At 36.8% G+C, this 21,407-nt stretch overlaps 2 protein-coding genes across 2 annotated transcripts in view; one reads left to right on the top strand and one right to left on the bottom strand.

The window, feature by feature from the left end:
- cog5 (component of oligomeric golgi complex 5) overlaps positions 1-21,407 on the top strand; it is a 565,478-nt gene that overhangs the window by 111,665 nt on the left and 432,406 nt on the right. The window lies entirely within an intron of this gene.
- On the bottom strand, positions 433-6,874 carry gpr22a (G protein-coupled receptor 22a). Its single transcript, XM_039761196.1, has 3 exons — positions 6,420-6,874; positions 4,503-5,396; positions 433-1,930 (listed from the first exon to the last, which is right to left on the bottom strand). The coding sequence occupies exon 3, from the start codon at positions 1,924-1,926 to the stop codon at positions 631-633; it is 1,296 nt and encodes a 431-aa protein (XP_039617130.1). The 5' UTR covers positions 1,927-1,930; positions 4,503-5,396; positions 6,420-6,874; the 3' UTR covers positions 433-630.

The raw sequence follows: 21,407 nt of genomic DNA, 5'->3' as shown, positions 1-21,407 counted from the left end.
ATAGAGAGTGACATAAAAGTGGGTTTAATTTATTTAGATGTCAAAAAAACAGTTGATGCTATATTTTAACGGATTACTATTTATGACAACACTTTTTAGGTTAAACTTTTTGGGGAAAAATGGAAAGAAAGCTTAATATCATATAATTTAGTGCAATGTTGAAAATTCACAAAATGTATTTTTTTAAACCTTTTCAACTCATACTGTAGGTGTCTCACTTTTGTAATATATTATTTCCTGAGAAATCATATTTTAGAAACCATTGGCTAGAATTTATTAGTTCAATAAAATCCTTTTACTGAAATATTTTTGTATAAAAACACTTGACATACATTATATAGATTGTGTTTGTATATATGTAATAAATATATATTTACACATATTTATAGTACTTCTATATACATTATATACTTCTTTATAAAAAGTCATGCATTTTTACAGATACTCCAGTGAAAGTCTAATACTTAAATATCTTATTTTTCACAATAAATAGAAATAAATAAATCTTTTTATATTAACTGTAGATGTTACAGTATTTGTGAAATCCTATTTTGTCATATAGTCAGCTTAAGGATTTTTTATTCAAAACTTCAGTTTTACTTTAAGATTTTTGTTGTTGAAATCCTTCTTCTATTCCCCATCTTCTGTTAGACATTTTTGGTGAACTTCATTTTCCTCAAATATCACATTTTTGTTCCTTTTTGGGTCAATCCAGGAGTTATGAATAATGGCATTATTAGGAAGTGGGTCTGCCTCCACTATTGATACTACTCTCTTTTTCATTTTGCTTTTTAGGACCTTTTGAAATTTCTGTCTTGTAAATGCATACAATAAGGGGTGAAATATTGTTGTGCCGTAGGCCATAACAAGAAACCCAAGTCTTAATCGTACCAGTAGATCACTTGGTCCAATACATAAGATGACAGAGTTTAAAACTGTAATAGGTGTCCAACAAAGAAGAAACGTGGAAATTATTAACAGTGACATGCGAAAGACCCTCTTTTGTCTCTCACGACGTTCCCGATGACGTTTGACTGCCCTTCTAAGTGCAATTATCACAGAAACTGAAGTTCGTACTCCAAACGTTACATTCCTTCCTTCACTGTTTTGTTGAACATCTGTAGTCTCCTGTTGTGTGGACATGGAAATAGTCTTTTTTTTCCGTGCTTTCTTCTTCTGTACTGTTGAGAACCTGGTGCCAATCCTTATGTTTAAAGCTTGCAGTATTTTGGTATATGTTATTAACATGACTATAACTGTAAAGAAGAAAATAGGGATTTGTGCGTGAAGATGATAGTACAGACCTAATTCAGTGTAATACTGGTTGATATCAGTGCTTGAAATGGTGGCATTCTGATCTGTGTTTTCTGCCTGAATATTAAAAAAGCTGACTTCTATGAAAGGAATGAGAAAACTGAAGAAGGACACAATCCAAACAAGTGTAAGAAGTATCATTGCTCTTCCCATTGTCAGAATACGATTTGCAGGCTTCACTGAAATGTCATATCTGTCTAGAGTAATGGCAAGGACATTCACAGCTGTTGCTACACTTGCAAAGGACACACAAGCTTCATGAAAGCAACAGATCAGTGCAGTGTTGCTTTCTAGGGAAAGCAGAGTAATAACAATGGTTAGAGGAATACAGCCTATGCAGATGATGACATCAAGCACGTGCAAGTTCATGGTGACTATATTGCTAACAGAGTTGATCAGATTTGACTTCATGCAGTAAAGGACAAGCACAGTCAGGTTGCTGCTGAGGCCCAAAACAATTTCCAGCATGAGGAAGCCTGTGAGTGAAACTTGAAAGCTGAGTGGGTATGGCAGAGCCTGATTCATGTTTCTGCTGATGGACTCAATGTTGTCTTGTACAGTAACGTTGTATTCCGACTGCATGATGACTTCCAGCACTCGGGGGGAATGCATTATCCTGTAAATAAGCATTTTAAGTTAATAGAAATATATAAAATAGGGTCAGATTTACAAAATATATGCTCAAGGCTTTAGTCGGAGATGTTGAGACAGCTTTTCCAAAAGAAGAAAAAAAAACGCAGTTATTTCACTCTTTTTAACATGTGGATAATGTCTGTATTATATTGAAGTTATTATGTGTATCTCTATTTGATGTGAAATAAATAGACCGCAATTTTGTTATTCTCTTTCCAGGATTAAGCACATTTGTGCTGTTTATCATTATATTTATCTTAATCACATTTTGATCTGACTCCGTTCTTAACCAAATATAAAACGTAAAAGAAAATTCAATTTTATTCTAGCAATCTCTGCTAAAAAGCATTTGCTGCCTTATTTTTTGTCAGTCATTTTAATGATATTTGCCTGTACTTGTATAGGATATTCCATGTGCCTTTTTGTTGGTGTAAATCTTTTTTTTAATTTTATGTGAATTCACTGTATTAAGATGGATCTAAAAATAAAATTTGTTTATTTGGAAATTGGTTTTAACATTTTTGAGCACTGTTTCATTTATGGCAGGCAGATTTTCTCTGTGGTCCATTTCTTCCCTTTCCAAGTTGGTTGTTACTCAGCAGAATAGGATTGATAGAGGGTATAGTATCATTTTCTGTAATCTTATTGTCATTTTGGTCAGATGTAATTGATAATTTTTTTTTATGCAGTTTTCCTTCACCCACCCCACTAAGCCATTCCCCATGTTTTAGAAACTTTATTATTTTTTGTACTAGTTCTGTATTTTTCATTTAAATATAGATTCAAAAAGAAACTCCCAGGATTTTATAAGCTGTTGATTTGCCCCCTAAACAGTACTGTACTGGGCTGGCATTTAAAATGTGAATTAACAGAGTTAGATTGCCCCACCAGTGGTTATTTTTGTTTGTTTTAATTTAAATAAATTTGTTTAATTACACTGCTGCCTGCTCAGTCACTGTTTGGGTGGGTTTTGCATGTTTGTTCTTTCCCATTTAGGATTTCTTTGCATATTTTATTGTACTCATACATTCTCAAGACATGTGCCAACTTAATTTATGCCTCTGTGTTCCTCCTAAATTGCCCTGGAATAGGTGAACCAGGGCTATGCGGCTTGGGTTGTCCTGCAGTGGATTTATGCTATGTCTTGAGTTAGTTCCAGCCTTCTGCCGAGTATTAATGGATAGGCTCCTGTATCAAAATAAGCAAGTTCAAAATGCAAGATGTAATTTATATTATTGTCTGGGCAAGAAACTACACCTTATTAAGTTAACTTTGTTTTTGAGAGATTTTTGATAAACTTAATTAGATTCACCTTTTTGTAGCTTTAGAACAAAAATTTAATTTAAGCCGTATATTTGGAATTATGCTGTTAGTTGTTATAGCATTTTTGTTTTAGTTTGCTTTATCCTTTTAATGTGTGCATGGTTTGTCATGATTTAGTTCCTTAAACAAACAGTAAAGTTTATCTGTATTTTTTACGTTATGTCACTCTGTGTATTAGTTATTTCTTTTTTTGCACCTCTGTACTCGGCAACAGGTGCATGTACTGTTTACTTGAAAGGAGCATCTTGAACATGTTAGTTTCTCAGAGCTTGACATGACACCCTGTGAAACATACCATTATTTAAAAGAGAATTAGTTTATATTTTCTCATAAACAGGGTTATAATGCTTAGATCAGCTCCAGTGATTAAAGTCTTTGATTATTCTTAATAAGTCCATGCAGATTTATCATTTATTACTGTATTTAAAATCATGTTGAAATAATATATTTAGAATTATTACATTAACATATCCCTAGTTTTCTGAAAGATTCAAAATCTGTTTTAAATGATGAGAAAAACAATCTGCATTTCTCAGAAACATATGCCAGCTCTTAACAAAAACAGTAATTTTTGCATTTAACAAATTTCAGTTTAGAGAAGCTTTTTAAGGCTGTTTTTTACCTTGATGGTTTTACCAATTTGACTTTCTTGCTTAGGTTATTTAAAAATAATCATATTTATAGAAAAAAAGTTTTAATAGCTGTCATTAACTAATTTTATCATGGAATGTTGTTTTCCTTTGTGAAGAGTTTTAGAAAAGATCAATTTGAAATTTATTTCAATTTATTGGTTTTAATATACTGCATTTCTTTGAATGCTTTATATTTAGTTTAAAGTAAAGATGATGATTTGCTGCTTGTACTGTAATTTCCAGATGCAGGTAGTTCTTCCTGTTATACTAACATTTTAAGAATAATTATATAATTAAGTGATGCTGCTTTTTTTTTTTAATGGGAGGTTAAAGCGTTAATGACGTCTGTATTATATAATTTATTTTCTTCAGCCAGAATACCAGCCTTTGTGAAAATAGAAAACTATATCGGTGCCAGATTTATTTATGCAGAGTATCTTGAATGACTCCAAGAAAGGGTCATATAGTATGTATGTCTAGGGGAGTCTATTTACAAAAAAAAATGTGTCAGAATAAAGCTATTTTCAGAAGAAAGCAATCCCAATACCTTGCTCACCTAGAGCTGGAAAAGAATAAATGTATGAACGCTGTTTAACTTACCTGTTCCCAGAGTTCTCTGAAAGTCTCAGGAGGTTGGAAATGCCATAAATGAGATTTGTCTCTGTTTGCACAGGATGTCATTAAACCTGATCATTTTGTTTTGTCAGTTCAGTTCACTGATTCTGCTTTGCTGTGCACCCTCTGGGCACTCATTTTTCCACTGTTTACTCTTGATTATAACAACTGACATCCCTGAAAAGATGTGGAACTTCAACATATATGTATGATTCTTGAGCAAGCCATGAAGTGGAGGAAAAAGACAGACTCTGATCTGTATCAGATATCCTTGCCACTTGAAGTATAAGTCAGGGTCAGTATCTTGTCTGTTGCACAGTTGTACAAACAAATGAAAGGGAAAAAACAATAAGTTGCATTCACATGGTTTTCTTTAGTATATTAGCATTTGTTTTGTATAAAAGATACTGCTTTGACGCATCCTTAGGTTGGTACCTGAAATTACAATAGTCGGTAAAGTGGGAGAAAAGTCAAAACATATTTCTGTTTGCCAAAAAAATATATCCACAAGTAAAAAGGGCATTTTATTAAGCCTGAGCCCTCTTCCAAGGCCTTTGGTTTTGTCTTTTTTGTCTCTTTAATGTAAAAAGCCCAGGTTAGTCAAGCATTAGTATTGATCTGGAAAGGTCAATTTTTTATTTTTTGAGCACTTTACTGGTAAAACCAGAAATATTGATGAGATGTTCTATTTTTTGTGTATTTTTTTAGTAATCAAGTGAAAATGGCAGCTTTCCCATTAGCATTGAGTTCTGATCTGACTGGCAGTTTAATTTGCACAGTAATTATTTGAAAGAGAATCAGTGGACAATCTGGAGCCAGCAGGATCATAATCCACAATCAAGGTCTTGATTAGTACTGTGTGTCTTCATCTTTCTTTTCCTGAAATCAAACAAAATTGAAGAAATGGATGCATTTTATTCTGCAACAGTTTCCAATAGGTACCTTGCTAAATTTGCAGTGCCATAAAAATGTAAAATAACATTTCAGTATTGACCCATTATGCATCTAAATTAGTAAGATGGATATGTGCATATTTTTCTATACCTAATTTGTTTTTAAAATGTTAAGTAAGAGGTTCTCTGGTGATATGGATTAAAAAAGAAAAACTGTGGACATGTGCCAAAGCCATGATTAATTTACTTTGTATGTAGTTTCTTTCCAGTGCAGCCTGCATGATGTAGCTTTGAATGGCTTTGTGTTTTACACTTCCAATAGAAACTGGCTAATTTTGTTTTTATAAAATCCTATAAATATGTACAGTTTCTTATTGTGTATTTTAAAACCCTATGTCTTATTAGCCTTTGTAGGTTTCTGATTTTTGACTGTAACTTTGCAACTTTTTGATGCTGATGAATATAAGCTGGCTGTAGTTACTTTCACCATTCAAAACCTGATTTCTCAAAAAGCAACAGACATCTTTTTAGTAACCTCCTGAAGTATTTTTGTACCATGTATGCAATGCTAAATACAGAAAATAGTCAAGGTTCCTAGGAAAGGTTAATAACACGTGTAAATTCTGTTCGCCTTTTTCATAATATAAAATTTGAAGTGCAAGTCTTTAAAATGTTAAACAAAGGTACACTGAAATAAAACTTGAATTTATATAATTACATAAAAAATAAGCTATTACTTGCTTTGTTATGTTGTTAATGAAAGTATCATTCACACTTTCTGTCTTTAAGTGTGCATTACAAGAATAATATCTAGTCACTGAGTACCATATAATATAAAAACAGTTTTTGTAGATTTCATTTTCAGCAAGTAATTCATTCCTAGCCCATTTTTTACATTTTATTATTTCCAGTGATTATTACAAATATGACCTTGCATGTTTTCCTTTAGCACTTTAATAAACAGAGCTGTCATGTTTTTTTACTATAGCACAAAAGAATCAATTCTTACCTTTCAAACAAAAGGATCTGTAAAAGCACCATGCTGCGCTGTTAATGATGTCCAATTAAGATTTTTTTTTGCAGATCTTAGTGTATTATATTATCCTTCCTCCAGCATTCTGAATTGAAAAAGACCAAATGATTTCTTCAAAATCAGAGATTGTAGAACACCTGCTTATTGTTGGCTTTCTGCTACCTCACAAGGCTTGCTGTTGAGAAAAAAATTATCAGAACTGTTACTACGTAGGCTGATGTTGCTGAGGCTGCTTCACTCCCACAAGCATAGAATCAATACATGTCTAAAAAATGTGGAATGAAAGTAATTTAACATGTTGAAGCCATCAAGTCTCCGGAGACAGCATTTGGAACCAGACGTCCTGAAGCAAAAAGTGTTTTACACATAGGCTGTGGGGCAGCTTTTGCAGAATGACAGCTTGACTTGCTTCAGTGCCTCACTGCAGAGAATTGCAGTGCACGCTCTTGTTGTGATTGGTCTCTGTTAATGGGCTTAACCTGATCTTCAGCATGTAGGAGGTGTCTTTGTTCTGTGTTTTTTTTTATGGAGGTGGGTTTACTGGGTTTAGCAAATTTTAAACAAGCATAAAATGTTATGGCTAGCCATGTGTTTTTTACAGCAACAGCTCAATTGCTTTTTTATTATATATGATTAATTGCATTTTTTAGTATTTCTCACTCACATACTGAAGTGTTTTTGTGAGTGTGTATGAAAAATTAATACTACAAATCAGGGAATAATACTTGTTTGGAAACCCTAAATGCACATATGCATGAATGAGTTTTTATATTTATACACCTCACATTAAATTTAAATTTTAGCTGACAAGTTAAAAATGAAAATGTTCACCATGTTTCTAACAAAAGAGTGATGAATGGAGTTCAAATTATGAGCTGTTAGAAAGCATTGAATAGCTGATTGATAGTTTTAATTACATCTTGAGGGCAGATTTCTGGAGAAAATGTAGCCTTACATTAATTTTATTTGCTTCATTTAGTGTGTAAAATCAAACCATGGAGCTCCATTATCATTAAGGAATCATATTTGAAACATCACCAGTAACTATAAAAGGTTGGACAATTTTAACTTCATATGCCTTTTGGTTCCTTTAAAAATTGGACTGTAAATTTATTTTAAATGCATTATGTTAAAGACTACAAGAATAGAAATAAGTTTGAGCTTTCAGGTCTTTTTCAGTCTACAGTAATGTGAACAAAGAATATTCATTCATATAATTTCCAGACTGAACAAATAGGCAGAGGTATGAGCTGGAGCAAATCTTGGCAGTATCAAACATGAGGTAGCCGTGGTTCCTGGTTAGGGCACTAATCAAGCACAGAGAACACACATTTTGCACACCTACACTCATTCATACAGGGCCAGTTTAAATTACCAGTCAAACTAACCTGGAATTCATGGGTGGGAAAAAAAAACTCTACTATGTCATGGGGAGAACATGCAAACTTCACAAAGACAGTGGCTGAGCCAAGACTAAAACTTTGGGATTTAGGAACTGTTGGACTGTAGTCCTGTACCAGTGTGTCACTGCTAAAAGCATTTATAAATTAATGATGTACCAGTTGACAGGCCAAAGAAAAGTATTAGCCATTGTTTTGTTCTTCGTCAAGACTGGTCAACGAGGTTTTTTTAAGAGATAAAAAGGAGTCTTCTGTATGTGTAGGAACCCACTGTTTCTATTTGTGTGTTTGAACCTGTAGGAGAGCAAGACTTTTTGGGAAAGTCCTAAGTTTCAGGTTAAGTTTTGCTGCCAATGTAAATAGCAAAGTTTCTATCGTATTAAGAGGAAGCAGCAAGTAAAAGAGGAATATGAGTAAATGAAAATATACTTACATCCAAACTATATCCATATTTTTGATAAGATGAGAAAATAATTAAGTTTGTGGTCCTGTGGGACTCAGTAAGTTGTCACAGTAGTTTAAGTAGTTTAAGCAAAGTAGATGGCTAATGGAGAAACAAATAGAGTAGTGGATTTTGGGACTTGTATGTAGTTTGTTTTTATTTGATGATGTGAAGTTCTTCAGTAGATCATCACTAAAATCCATATGACTCAGATAACACTTACTGAAAAAATTATTAGTAACACCTATATACCTGCTTACCCATGATGTTATTTAATCAGCCAACCATGTGGCAGTAGTGCAGTACTGCACATAAAATCATGCAGTTAAAGGTCAGGAGTTTCAGTTAATGTTCATGTGAAACACCAAAATTGAGAACAAATAGGAATCTCATTGATTTTAACAGTGACATATGGTGACACATGGTGCCAGACAGGCTAATTTGAGTATTTCTGTAACTTATTTGATTTTCACGTACAACAGTCTCTAGAGTTTTCTGAAAATGGGGTAAAAAACAAAGAAACTTCTAGTTAGTGGTAGTTCTATAGACAGAAATGCTTTGTTGATAAGAGAGGTGAGGAGAATGGCCAGACTGGTTCAAAGTGACAGACTACAGTAACTCAGATGACCATGCTGAACAACTGTGGTGAACAGAAAAGCCTCTCAGAATTCAAAACACTTCAAACCTTGAGGCACATGTCAGCCCTCATGTCAGCCAAAAAGAGAAAGCTGAGACTGCAGTGATTGCAGGCTCATCAAAACTGGGCAGCTGGAAACTGGAAAAATGTATCCTGGTCTGATGAATCTTGATTTCTGCCGAGGTACACTGATGGTATTGTCAGAATTTGGATCTATCAGCTTGAATTCATGCACCAAACCAGCCTTGTGTTAACATGATACAACATGATGATATTGCACCATGTTATATAGCAAAAGTTGTCTTAAACTGCTGTCATGAACATGAATGATCTCAGTGTTCTTCAATGGCCTTCCCGTCACTAGATCTGAATGCAGCCAAAAACCTTTGGGTTGTGATAGAATGGGAGAATCACAGCATTAATTTGCAACTGATAAACCTGTAGAAACTATATAATGCAATCATGTCAGCATGGACCAGAATCTCAAAGGAATGCTTCGAGCATCTTGTGGAATTCATGCCTCAAAGAATTGAGGCTGTTCTGAGATTATGATAATGTCCTACCCAGTATTAATAATTTGATCAGTGAGTGTATTTTCCCTGTTGTATTTCTGTATTTGTTTGCAGAAGTGTTACTATTCTAGAATTTATTTATTTATTTGGCTTTGAGAGCTTATTTCTTAGAATGCATTTTTCTATAATCAGGTATGGTAAACTTTTAAGTTCAGTTCATTTTGATATGCTCCTTCAGATAGATGCGGCAGTGGTCCATTTGCTGATTGCATGCAAGTAGTGAGCACAATGTGGTTGATAGCAAACAGTAAAAAAATTAGCCCCTAGCAGACATAAACTAAAGATATTTTTTATCACAAAAATTAGCTAACATGTTTATATAACACTGTTAATAAAACCCAGTATAGATTTAATTTTTAAAACTTTTTTTGCCATACCTATCAGAAATAACTGACAGTAATAATTTGCAGCTGCTCTCTGTATTATTAGGTTAATAACTTTAGTCTTTTTTTTTTTGTTATGCTTCATTTTTTTAAATGGAGATATTGATTTACTTGTAATTTAACTAGTTTCAGACCAGCATGAATGCACAAGTGAAAACGTTCACGGTAACAAGCAACATATTTTTTATTTTATTTTTTATAGGTGATGTTGGTGGGACATTTTTGTTGTATTCAATGTCATGTGTTTAAAATGACTCAATACAGATTCATCCATCACCATCTCCATGTCCCTGTGTGATGGTTGTAAACTTGATAAAACCTCAAGTTATGGGACGAAATGAAAGACTACACAAAAATGTCTGAGCTGCAGTTTTAACACAGTAGTCATCACATAATGTATTCACTCTTACAAAGACACCTTTTTTGTCTAGGGCGAAATAAACAAATTCAGTACATACAGTGTTTGAACAGTGATTTGTACCTAATCAAGTCAAGGTTGCAGCGAAAGTCTGCCTTTTTGTCATAAATAAAAACAACCATCAAAAACGAAGAATTTAATTTATCCTAGGGAAAAATTGATACAAATAGCAATAGCACGAGTGTTGTTAAAAACAAGAATGTTAACAAATATCTGTCAGCAGTGGATTATGCCTGCTGCTGATGGGATTATGTGATTCACCTGGGCAATTGTGCTGAAGTTCACTACCTTACAGCATCATCTTGATTCGTCCACTTTTATTTTTATATTGTTATTCAAAAGCATTTTAAATCTTTAACAAGTTGCTTTTGTTGTAAACAGTTTATACCTTGCATAGTAAATTAAGGCATAAGTTGCTTTGAATAAAATATACACACCTTAGATGCTTCAGGCCAATTTCTGAGCATTAACAACTGTTCTGTTTCCAGATATTCTGATTTTAAAGAAATCAAATAAAAGCTTTTTTCCTGATTTAGTGATGTACAATCAAATTCAGATATTTGATTAAGGATATAGACACTATATGCTACATAATACAATGCTTTGGTGTGTGTGTCCAGTTCCACCAAGCAATCTGTTTGTTCAGGTTGGCTTTGGTGGCACGTTCCAAAGAGAAAGTGCTGGTAAAGGAAGGCTCAAAAACATGAGTAGGAGCAAAGGCTTTGGAGGTTCACTAAGATTCACCGTCAAAGAAGGAATGTGAAAAAGCGGACAGGAGGTGAGCAAGGCGTCTGCAAATGACAGAGTCTGAGAAATGGGCTTTACAGGAATGCAGTCAAGAAAGGGAGCCCTAGTCAACTGAGGTTCTCACACACAAGGATGCTAAGGAAAAGCATTAAAGGTACACCCGAGGCCAAACATATCAAATATTTAAAACTCAGATACTTTACATTTTTTTCTATTATATTTCTTTGGCAGGAAAGGTGGCTAGTAATTAATACCTTGTATTTTCCCTTTATGTTAATATTTCTATTTATACCTAAAAAAAATTAAGTCACAAAACCAAAAAATGCTTTTTTCTTTTATTCATTTAAAGCCATTTGGTCTAACACATAAACTTGCCATCTGTATGCTGACATCCTGAAATCTGGTAGTGGGAGAAGGGGTTATGTTATGATTCTGAGTCATTTTATTTTGCCTGCACTTCCTTTGACTTTTAAAAATTTATAATTATGTTTGAGAGTAGTATGAGAAAGGTGCCGTCACTGTTTTGAATTTATGATGATCTTTTTTCAGTCTCTTATTTAAATGTTAACTCCTTTAAAATGCATACAGATATGCTAATTAATTGGTCCTTTGATTACAGTTGTCCATGACACAATAAAAAGTTTAGATGTTTTTCAGAATTATGTCAATAAATGAAATCTGACCATTACTCTTGTCAAGTTAAAACTACTGCACTGTGCCAGTGGCTTCTCAGGGTCAAGAAGAACCATTTGAGATGGTTTGTGTATATAATTGGCTCTACCCAGGGGAGATTCACAAGATGCAGACCACTAGGAGAAGACACTGGACAAATTGGAGAGATTATATCTCTCAATTGGCCAAGGAATGTCTGGAAAATCCCAGGGAGTGTTGGAAGAAATTAATTGAGAATATAATGTTCTGATCATCCTAGCTCAGCAGTTGCAGGCATTTCCCTCATCAAGATAAGTGGAATTAAATTAATTGATGAAATTATTTTTAGTTTTAGTCCTAAATTTAACTAGAATCCAACAAGGAAAGATGAAACTGGAATACTGTGAACATGCTTCTATTTTTTGTTGAGATGCTTTGTTCTTTATTTTGAATTTATTATAGCATAGATGGATCAGGACACTGGCTTGTTGGGTAACACAGTCCACTTAATGGATTCAGTGACTTTCGTTTGAAACCCTTATTTGGTTATTGTTCTTCTTGTGTCTGAATGGGTTTTCCTCCAAATGTCTTATGGTTTTATTACCAGATCCACAAGACATGCTGGTTAAATGAATTAGATTGTTAAGGCTGGCTTTGTTTGGTTATAAATACAGTTGTGTGTGTTAGTGGGCCCTGCAATGGACTGGTACCCTGTCCAGTTCGGTGTGTGATGTATGTGTGGTAATTGGAGAATTCCTTTAGTGCAGCAGTGTTGGATTAACACTGATATTTTCCTCTATTTCTGCGGAATATGAAATAAATTGGCTTTTCAATATGTTGCCTCTTAAGATATACATATAGTATCTTAGTAGACAAAGACATCATACATGGGCAGGCAGTCTATAAAAGCCATGGCACTTTTTTTTCTGACTGCTGTCACCCAGAATGGCCATTTTTCATTACGCTTTTGGAAATAGACCGTCGAGGCAGTGCTGACATGTTTCATTGTTTGGATTAAGGTCATTGCGTGCCATGAACCAATTTGCAGTTGTTACACTAAGTCTGAAACAACCTCATTTTTAAAATTATATCTGCATAATGTTTGAATGGACTGAAAGGCCATTTCATTAATTTTTAACCCATTAACTCATGCCATCTTGATAATTCCACAGTCTTGTTTGTCTGCTTCGTGTCCCTAATAATGGTCACAGCATAAAGGAAAGCATCAATTTTACTGAGAAACTAGAAAAACTCTTTGTAACTGAGATAATTATAAATTTAGGGAAACTTTTAACTATTTATATTTGTAGAACAGTGCATAAACATGATTGTTCTGATCTTACTGTTTTTTGCATTTGTACAGTGCATTGAAAACCAATGGGCTATATAGGTTGTCAAAGACTACAAGTTGTTTTCTAACATCTTTGCCAAGACTAAAATATAGTAATACCTTTGGGTTGCGAGTAACTTATTTTGCGAGTGTTTTGCAAGACAAACCAAATTTTTTAATATATTTTAACTTGATAAACGAGTGAGGTCTTTAGGAGTAGTTCGTATACGCTTTGTCGGCCGAGTGTCACGTGATCACAACTGAGCCGATAGGATGGTTCTTCTCTCTCTCTCTCTTGCCGCAGGATTGTGGGTAATTGTTTCCAATGCTTGGTCTCACTCATATAGGCAACATCCGTACGAGCGTATAATGTTTACTATAGCATTGTGACGACGTGTGTGTGCTGTAACATGTGAGTCCCTGTCATGCACCCCAAAACACGAGGCTGAGTCTCAGTACTTTATAAAAACCAGCTTTATTGAGTGTGAAACAGAAACAGCACGGTCATTTATTGTAGCAAGATGTACCGCTCTCCTAAACATAGACACAGCAACCCAGCAGGGCCGTGACCAGGTTAGTGGCCAAGTAATATTGTTCCCTTGCATTTATAGTGTTCCTTGCATCACCCATCGACAGCGGGCGCTTATAGAGTGACAGCAATCTTTTTGGATTCGCGTTTACGGCAAATTGCTGCAACGCTGGGAGCCTACGGTTGCTTTGGGACACTCTTCCGCGTGTCGTCCCGTTGGGGTGGAATTCCAAAAGAGTTTAGAATCCTTACAGTGCGTAAAGCATTGCTTTAATTTTGGGTCCAAGTGTAGTGCCTCTTCAGACAACAGTGACTGTCATTGGATAGGTTCTTTGTTAAAGAAGCAAAAAAAGAAAAAGATTCCAGTGAGCCAACAGATAGCAGTGATTCCGTTAGTTAGAGTGAAAGTTATCCTACACAATAACCCTCCTCCTCCTCCTCTCCTCTCTCTCGTCTCCCTCACACCAGCCACGATTCTTTTCAAAGGTAAAGTGCAGGGTAATTTGTTTTACATATTTTTACTTTATATTTTGTATTTGGGTTGTAGAATGAATCATCTGAGTTTCCATTATTTCTTATGGGGAAATTCTCTTTGATATATGAGTGCTTTGGATTATAAGCATGTTTCCGGAAAGAATTATGCTCGCACACCGAAGCACAACTGTATATGTACTGTATATAAAAATCAAGCAAGTATAGCACATTACAATACTTGGATGGTTTGTTTATTTGACACTATGATTACAGTCAACAAAATGAAACCCGGGATTGAGAGATATGAAAACCAGTTAAATAAAAACAATCAAAATATAAAGCTGCCCTATAGTTCATGCTTAGCTAAACCCTTGGAACAGCATCTACGGTATATTTTCTTAAAGTTCTTTTATTTTATCATGTGTCTCTTCTATTCCCATTCTACCACTCACTATCTTACAACTGTTTCTCATCTTCATCATTATTGTTCTTAAAACGATAATCTAACAGGTTTCAGACTAAAGTCTAATTCAGTAAAATCTTTTCTTATGTTGACAGCTAATTTGATCAGCCACCCAGAGACTATATAGCATATGTTATAGATATAAAATACTGTATCTCCTCTCAATTAAGAGCGGATAACTGTAAAGCCGATTACAGAAGTTGAGCATTCCTAGACATTTTTAAGAGATAAGTACTATGAGACTTGAAACACACGTTATATCGCTCTTTTACGGATGCCGGAAGATCCTACGAAACACCGGGTGATGACCAGTTTGGTTTCAGTTTTAACCCCATTCTGCCTGCATTAAAGGGAACCTTAAGATACGTGTCTGGCTGTTTTGTTGCACCAGCATGAGTAGACCATGTAGGGCTTGTGTGGCTTTGGACTCCCGTCAGATGCTGTCCAATTTAAGAGTTAATGGTCGCGATTCCTCAAAAGAGCTTAAAGCCAGAGGTAAACAAACATTTTCCTGGTGTTTACCAACACATCTCCTCTTAAATAAGAGTGGAGTTTTAAATGTGAAGCTAATTACAGAAGTTGAGCGTTCCTAGACATTTTTAAGGGATAAGTGTTGTGTGACTTGAAACGCGCGTCATATTGCTCTTTTACAGATGCTGGAAGAACTTACGAAACACCGGTGATGACCAAGTTGGTCAAATTTTGAAGCTACTCATTCCTGTATTAAAGAGAACCTAAGGATAGGTGTCTGGCTGTTTTGGTGCACCAGCAGGAGTTGACCATGTAAGGCTTTTTTCTCCTTCAGCCACGGTGTGGTCAATTTTGCTGTGTGCTTCAGGTCGTTGTCGTGTTGAAAGGTGAACATTCTGCCCATCTTCAACTTTCTGGCAGAGGGTAGGAGGTTTTGCTCAAGAATTTGATGGTATTTTGCCCCATCCATTTTTTCTTCTGCCCTAATGAGAGCCCCAGGCCTTGCAGCAGAGAAACTCCCCCACAACAGGATGCTGCCACCTCCATGCTTTACTGTAGGTATGGTGTGTTGTGGATGGTGAGCTGCATTGGTTTTCCGCCAGTGTGCTGTTTGGTATTGGGGCCAAATATACTGCTCAAAAGAATTAAAGGAACACTTTTTAATCAGAGTATAGCATAAAGTCAATGAAACTTATGGGATATTAATCTGGTCAGTTAAGTAGCAGAGGGGGTTGTTAATCAGTTTCAGCTGCTGTGGTGTTAATGAAATTAACAACAGATGCACTAGAGGGGCAACAATGAGATGACCCCCAAAACAGGAATGGTTTAACAGGTGGAGGCCACTGACATTTTTCCCTCCTCATCTTTTCTGACTGTTTCTTCACTAGTTTTGCATTTGGCTACAGTCAGTGTCACTACTGGTAGCACGAGGCGATACCTGGACCCTACAGAGGTTGCACAGGTAGTCCAACTTCTCCAGGATGGCACATCAATACATGTCATTACCAGAAGGTTTGCTGTGTCTCCCTGCACAGTCTCAAGGGCATGGAGGAGATTCTAGGAGACAAGCAGTTACTCTAGGAGAGCTGGAGAGGGCCATAGAAGGTCCATAACCCATCAGCAGGACCAGTATCTGCTGCTTTGGGCAAGGAGGAACAGGATGAGCACTGCCAGAGCCCTACAAAATGATCTCCAGCAGGCCACTGGTGTGAATGTCTCTGACCAAACAACCAGAAAGACTTCATGAGGGTGACCCAAGGGCCCCATGTCCTCTAATGGGCCCTGAGCTCACTGTCCAGCAGCATGCAGCTCGATTGGCATTCGCCATAGAATACCAGAATTGGCAGATGCACCACTGGTGCCCTGTGCTTTTACAGATGAGAGCAGGTTCACCCTGAGCACGTGACAGAAGTGAAAGGGTCTGGAGAAGCCATGAAGAACATTATGCTGCCTGTAACATCATTCAGCATGAGCAGTTTGGTGGTGGGTTAATGATTGTCTGGGGAGGCATATCCATGGAGGGTCACACAGACCGCTACAGGCTTGACAAAGGCACCTTGGCTGCCATTAGGTATCAGGATGAAATCCTTGGACCCATTGTCAGACCCTATGCTGGTACAGTGGCTCCTGGTGCACGACAATTCCTGGCCTCATGTGGTGAGAGTATGCAGGCAGTTCCTGGAGGATGAAGGAATTGATACCATTGACTGGCCACCACACTTTCCTGACCTAAATCCAATAGAACACCTCTGGGACATTATGTTTTGGTCCATCCAATGCCACCAGGTTGCACCTCAGACTGTCCAGGAGCTCAGTGATGCCCTGGTCCAGATCTGGGAGGAGATCCCCCACAACACCATCTGTCATCTAATTAGAAGCATGCACCGATGTTGTCAGGCATGTATACAAGAACACAGGGGCCATACAAAGTGCTGCGTACAATTTTGAGTTACTGCAATTAAATTTTGGCAAAATGGACTAGCCTGCCACACAATTTTTTCACTCTGATTTTTGGGGTGTCTTTGAATTCAGGGCTCTGTAGGTTGATCATTTTCATTTCCATCAAACGATGTGGCATCCTTTCGTTCCTAACACATTACCCAGTCTATATCAGTATAGATATCCAGGAGGATTTCTTTTTCCCATTGAGATCTGATGTGTTTTCAAAGTGTTCCTTTAATTTTTTTGAGCAGTTTAGTTCAATGTTGGTCTCATCTGACCATAAGACCTTTTTCAACTTGGCATTGGAATTTTCAAGGTGCATTCTGCAAAGCTCAAATAAGCCTTAATGTGGCTTTTCTTGAGAAGTAGCTTTTTCCTTGCGACCCTCCCAAACAACCCACAATTGTGGAGCGCTTGTGAAATTGTTGTCACAATCACCACTCTTTGCCATAAAATCCTGTAACTCCTTCAAAATGCCATTGGCCTCTTGATAGCCTCTCTTACCAGTTTCCTCCCTGCTGTTCCATCCAGTTTTGAGGGACGGCCAAATCCAGGGAGGGTCCTAGTAGTACCATACACTTGCCACTTCTTTATTATGGACTTTACTGTACTCCTTGGGATTGATAAATCCTTTGAGATTTTTTTGTATCCATCACCCGCCTTAAGTCTGTCCACAACTCTATCCCTGAGATCTTTTGAAAGTGGCTTGCCACCCATAGTCAGTTGTTTGCTGTCAGTTGCACTACCAAGCAAGGAAATGCCCTAGGAACAGCTGTTTTTATGTTTCACTGATCACAGGTGGAAGCCAGTGACCATGGTCTGCAGTGGAAGTAAATGGTGGTTACTTACACCTAATTGAGTTTATAAATATTGTTTAGGAGAGGGGTGATCTCTTTATTAATCTCGGCATTTGTTGTTTTTTATTTTTTAAAATTATTCTGAACTGTAGCTGTGATATCTTTCACTTGGATGTCATAGATTGCATTGAGTAAGTAAAGCTGGAAAAATATTGGTTTGTGAGTTTTCATTTAAGGCTGTAAAGCAAAGAAAATGGGAATATTTTGAAGGGGGGGATTCTTTTCTATACTCACTGTAGCTGATGGAGTTAAGGTTCATTAGTAATAGTGCTGCTTATTTATCAGGCTGTGGAACAGTTTTGGGGTTCATAATACCACAGTTACCAAATTATTATTCAAAAAAATTGTTTAATGAAGCCATCTAAAGACTTTTTATTGATCCCAATGGTAACATTCTAAAATTATTATTACATCCTCATAAATGATGCTTAACTGCTTGCTAGATCCTTCTTACCTCTAGCAGTCAGTCTAAATCTCAGTACTCTTCCATCTTACAAACACTAACTGAAGTGAGATCAGCTGGTAAGGAAAAATGCTTTAGTGCTGTGCTAAACAGGTAAAGAAAAAATGCATGGTTGTTTGGTCTCTGTCAACTGGGACATGCTTAGAGATGCACTGTCAGAATGAGCAACTGTCATAACCTGAGTCATAAAAAATGTGTAGCTATTCACATAATGTGGCAGGAGTTACAGATGTTTTCAGATGGTACTTTTTCTTTAGGCTGCTCCTGTTAGGGGTTTTCACAGCGGATCAACTTCTTCCATATCTTTCTGTCCTCTGCATCTTCTTCTGTTACACCCATCACCTGCATTTCCTCTCTCACCACATCCTTAAACCTTCTTTTAGGCCTTCCTCTTTTCCTTTTCTCTGGCAACTCTATCCTTAGCATCCTTTTCCCAATATACTCAGTATCTCTCCTCTGCACATGTGCAAACCAACACAATTTCCCCTCTCTGACTTTGTCTCCCAACCATCCAACTTGAGCTGAGCCTCTAATGTACTCATTTCTAATCCTATCCATCCTCGTCACATCCAGTGCAAATCTTAGCATCTTTAACTCTGCTACCTCCAGCTCTGTCTCCTGCTTTCTGGTCAGTGCCACCGTCTCCAACCCATATAACATAGCCGGTCTCACTACCGTACTGTAGACCTTCCCTTTCACTCTTGCTGATATCTGTCTGTCACAAATTACTCTTGTCAGTCTTCTCCACCTATTCCACCCTGCCTGCAATCTGTTTTTCACCTCTCTTCTACAGTTCCCTTTACTCTGTGCCGTTGATCCCAAGTATTTAGACTCATCCACCTTCGCCATCTCTGCTCCTTGCATCCTCACCATTCTACAGACCTCCCTCTCATTTACACATATGTATTCTGTCTTGTTCCTTCTGACCTTCATTCCTCTCCTCTCTAGGGCATATCTCCACCTATTCAGGGTCACCTCAACCTGCTTCCTACTAAAGCTAGAGATCAGAATATCATAGTCCACGGGAACTCCTGTCTGATCTTGTCTGTCAACCTGTCCATCACCATTGCAAATAAGAAAGGGCTCAGAGCTGATCCCTGATGTAATCCCACCTCCACTTTCAGTGCTTCCGTCACTCCTACCACAGACTTACCACTGTCACACTTCCCTTGTACATATACTGTATAACTCTTACGTACTTCTCTGCCACTCCCAACTTCTTCATACAATGCCACAGCTCCTCTCGAGGCACCCTGTCATATACTTTCTCCAGGTCCACAATGATGCAATGCAACTCCTTCTGGCCTTCTCTATATTTCTCCATCAACATCCTCAGAGCAAACAACACATCTGTGGTGCTCTTTCTTGGTGTGAAACCATACTGCTGCTCACTAATCATCACCTCACTTCTTAGCCTAGCTTCCACTACTCTTTCCTATAACTTAATCCTGTGGCTCATCAATTTTATTCCCCTGTAGTTACTACAGTCCTGCACATCCCCCTTATTCTTAAATATCGGCACCAGTACACTTCTTCTCCACTAATCAGGTATCCTGTCACTTTCCAAGATTCCTTAAAACAATATGGTTAAAAACTCCACTGCCATCTCTCCTAAACACCTCCATGCTTCCACAGGTATGTCATCTGGACCAACGGCCCATCAATTTTTCATCCTTTTCATAGCTGTCCTTACTTCCTCCTTGCTAATCCGTTGCACTTCCTGATTCACTATCTCCACATCATCCAACCTCTTCTCTCTCTCGTTCTCTTCATTCATCAGCCTCTCAAAATAATCTTTCCATCTTCTTAACACACTCTCCTTACTTGTCAGTATGTTTCCATCTTTATCCTTTATCACCCTAACCTGCTGCACATCTTTCCCAGCTCGGTCCCTCTGTCTAGCCAATTGGTACAGGTCCTTTTCTCCCTCCTTAGTGTCCAACCTTTCATACAACTCATCATACGCTTTTTCTTTAGCCTTCTTCACCTCTCTCTTCACCTTGCGCCTTATCTCCTTGCACTCTTGTCTACTTTCTGCATCTCCCTGACTATCCCACTTCTTCTTTGCCATCCTCTTCCTCTATATATTCTCCTGTACTTCCCTATTACACCACTAAGTTTTTTTCCTCCTTCCTCTGTCCAGATGTCATGCCAAGCACTCAAATGATGTTTTCAAGTGATACATTTGATTCAGATGTTTTCAAATGATACATTTAAGATTAATCCAATTGCAGTCAAATTTTCTCTTTCAAATATGTTTAAAGCTTCTATACCTTACTTCTTCTCAATAAAAAACTGACTTCTATCTGATTGCCTGCATAATGTTGCTTTTCAAAAATGTAAGGAGGATTTTTAATAAGGTCAGCATTAATAAAGCATCCGGCCCTAGTGACATTTCAAGGCATATTTTAAAAACCTGTAAGAACCAGTTAGCCAGTGGTTTCTGAAACATCTTAATGCTTCACTGACAGAATTTGTGGCCCCCACTGGCCTCAAAAAGGCAGAAGTTATTCATATGCCAAAGAAAACAAATGTAGACTGTCTAAGTAACTGTAGACCAGTGTCAGTCAATATCAGTTCCATAATTACTGAAGTGCTTTGAGACACTGTTATGTATATGTTAAATGTATTGTCTCAGGTGATTTGAACCACATCCAATTTTCCATAACCTTGCACATTGATATCCTAGCACACATGGACCAAAAAACTGCTATGCTTTAGTATAGTGTATAGACTATATGTTAGCATTTAACACTATTTTGAATTTCCCCTTGGGATTATCTATCTATCTATCTATCTATCTATCTATCTATCTATCTATCTATCTATCTATCTATCTATCTATCTATCTATCTATCTATCTATCTATCTATCTATCTATCTATGATACTAGATTTAGGATTTAGTATCACACTCTGAAACGAATTCTGAACTTTGTAGCTGATAGACTGCAGCATGTGTGGGTTGACAGCATTACTTTTCGCCATGGTGACCCTCAACACAAGCACCCCACACAGTTGTGTATTGAGACACCTGCTGTTCTCCTTACTCACATGTAACAGTGTGGCCACTGTAAAAACTGAAATTATTTCTACAGGATGCCATTTATATGCTATAAAAAGAATTAAGTAGAAGCTGTATTAATAGATCACGAGATACTTAGTTATACATTTATTCTTCTCATCT

Source organism: Polypterus senegalus, chromosome 8 (genome assembly GCF_016835505.1).
Source record: "Polypterus senegalus isolate Bchr_013 chromosome 8, ASM1683550v1, whole genome shotgun sequence".
NCBI classification, from domain to species: Eukaryota; Metazoa; Chordata; class Cladistia; order Polypteriformes; family Polypteridae; genus Polypterus; species Polypterus senegalus.
This window is presented reverse-complemented; position numbering and strand designations above follow the sequence as displayed.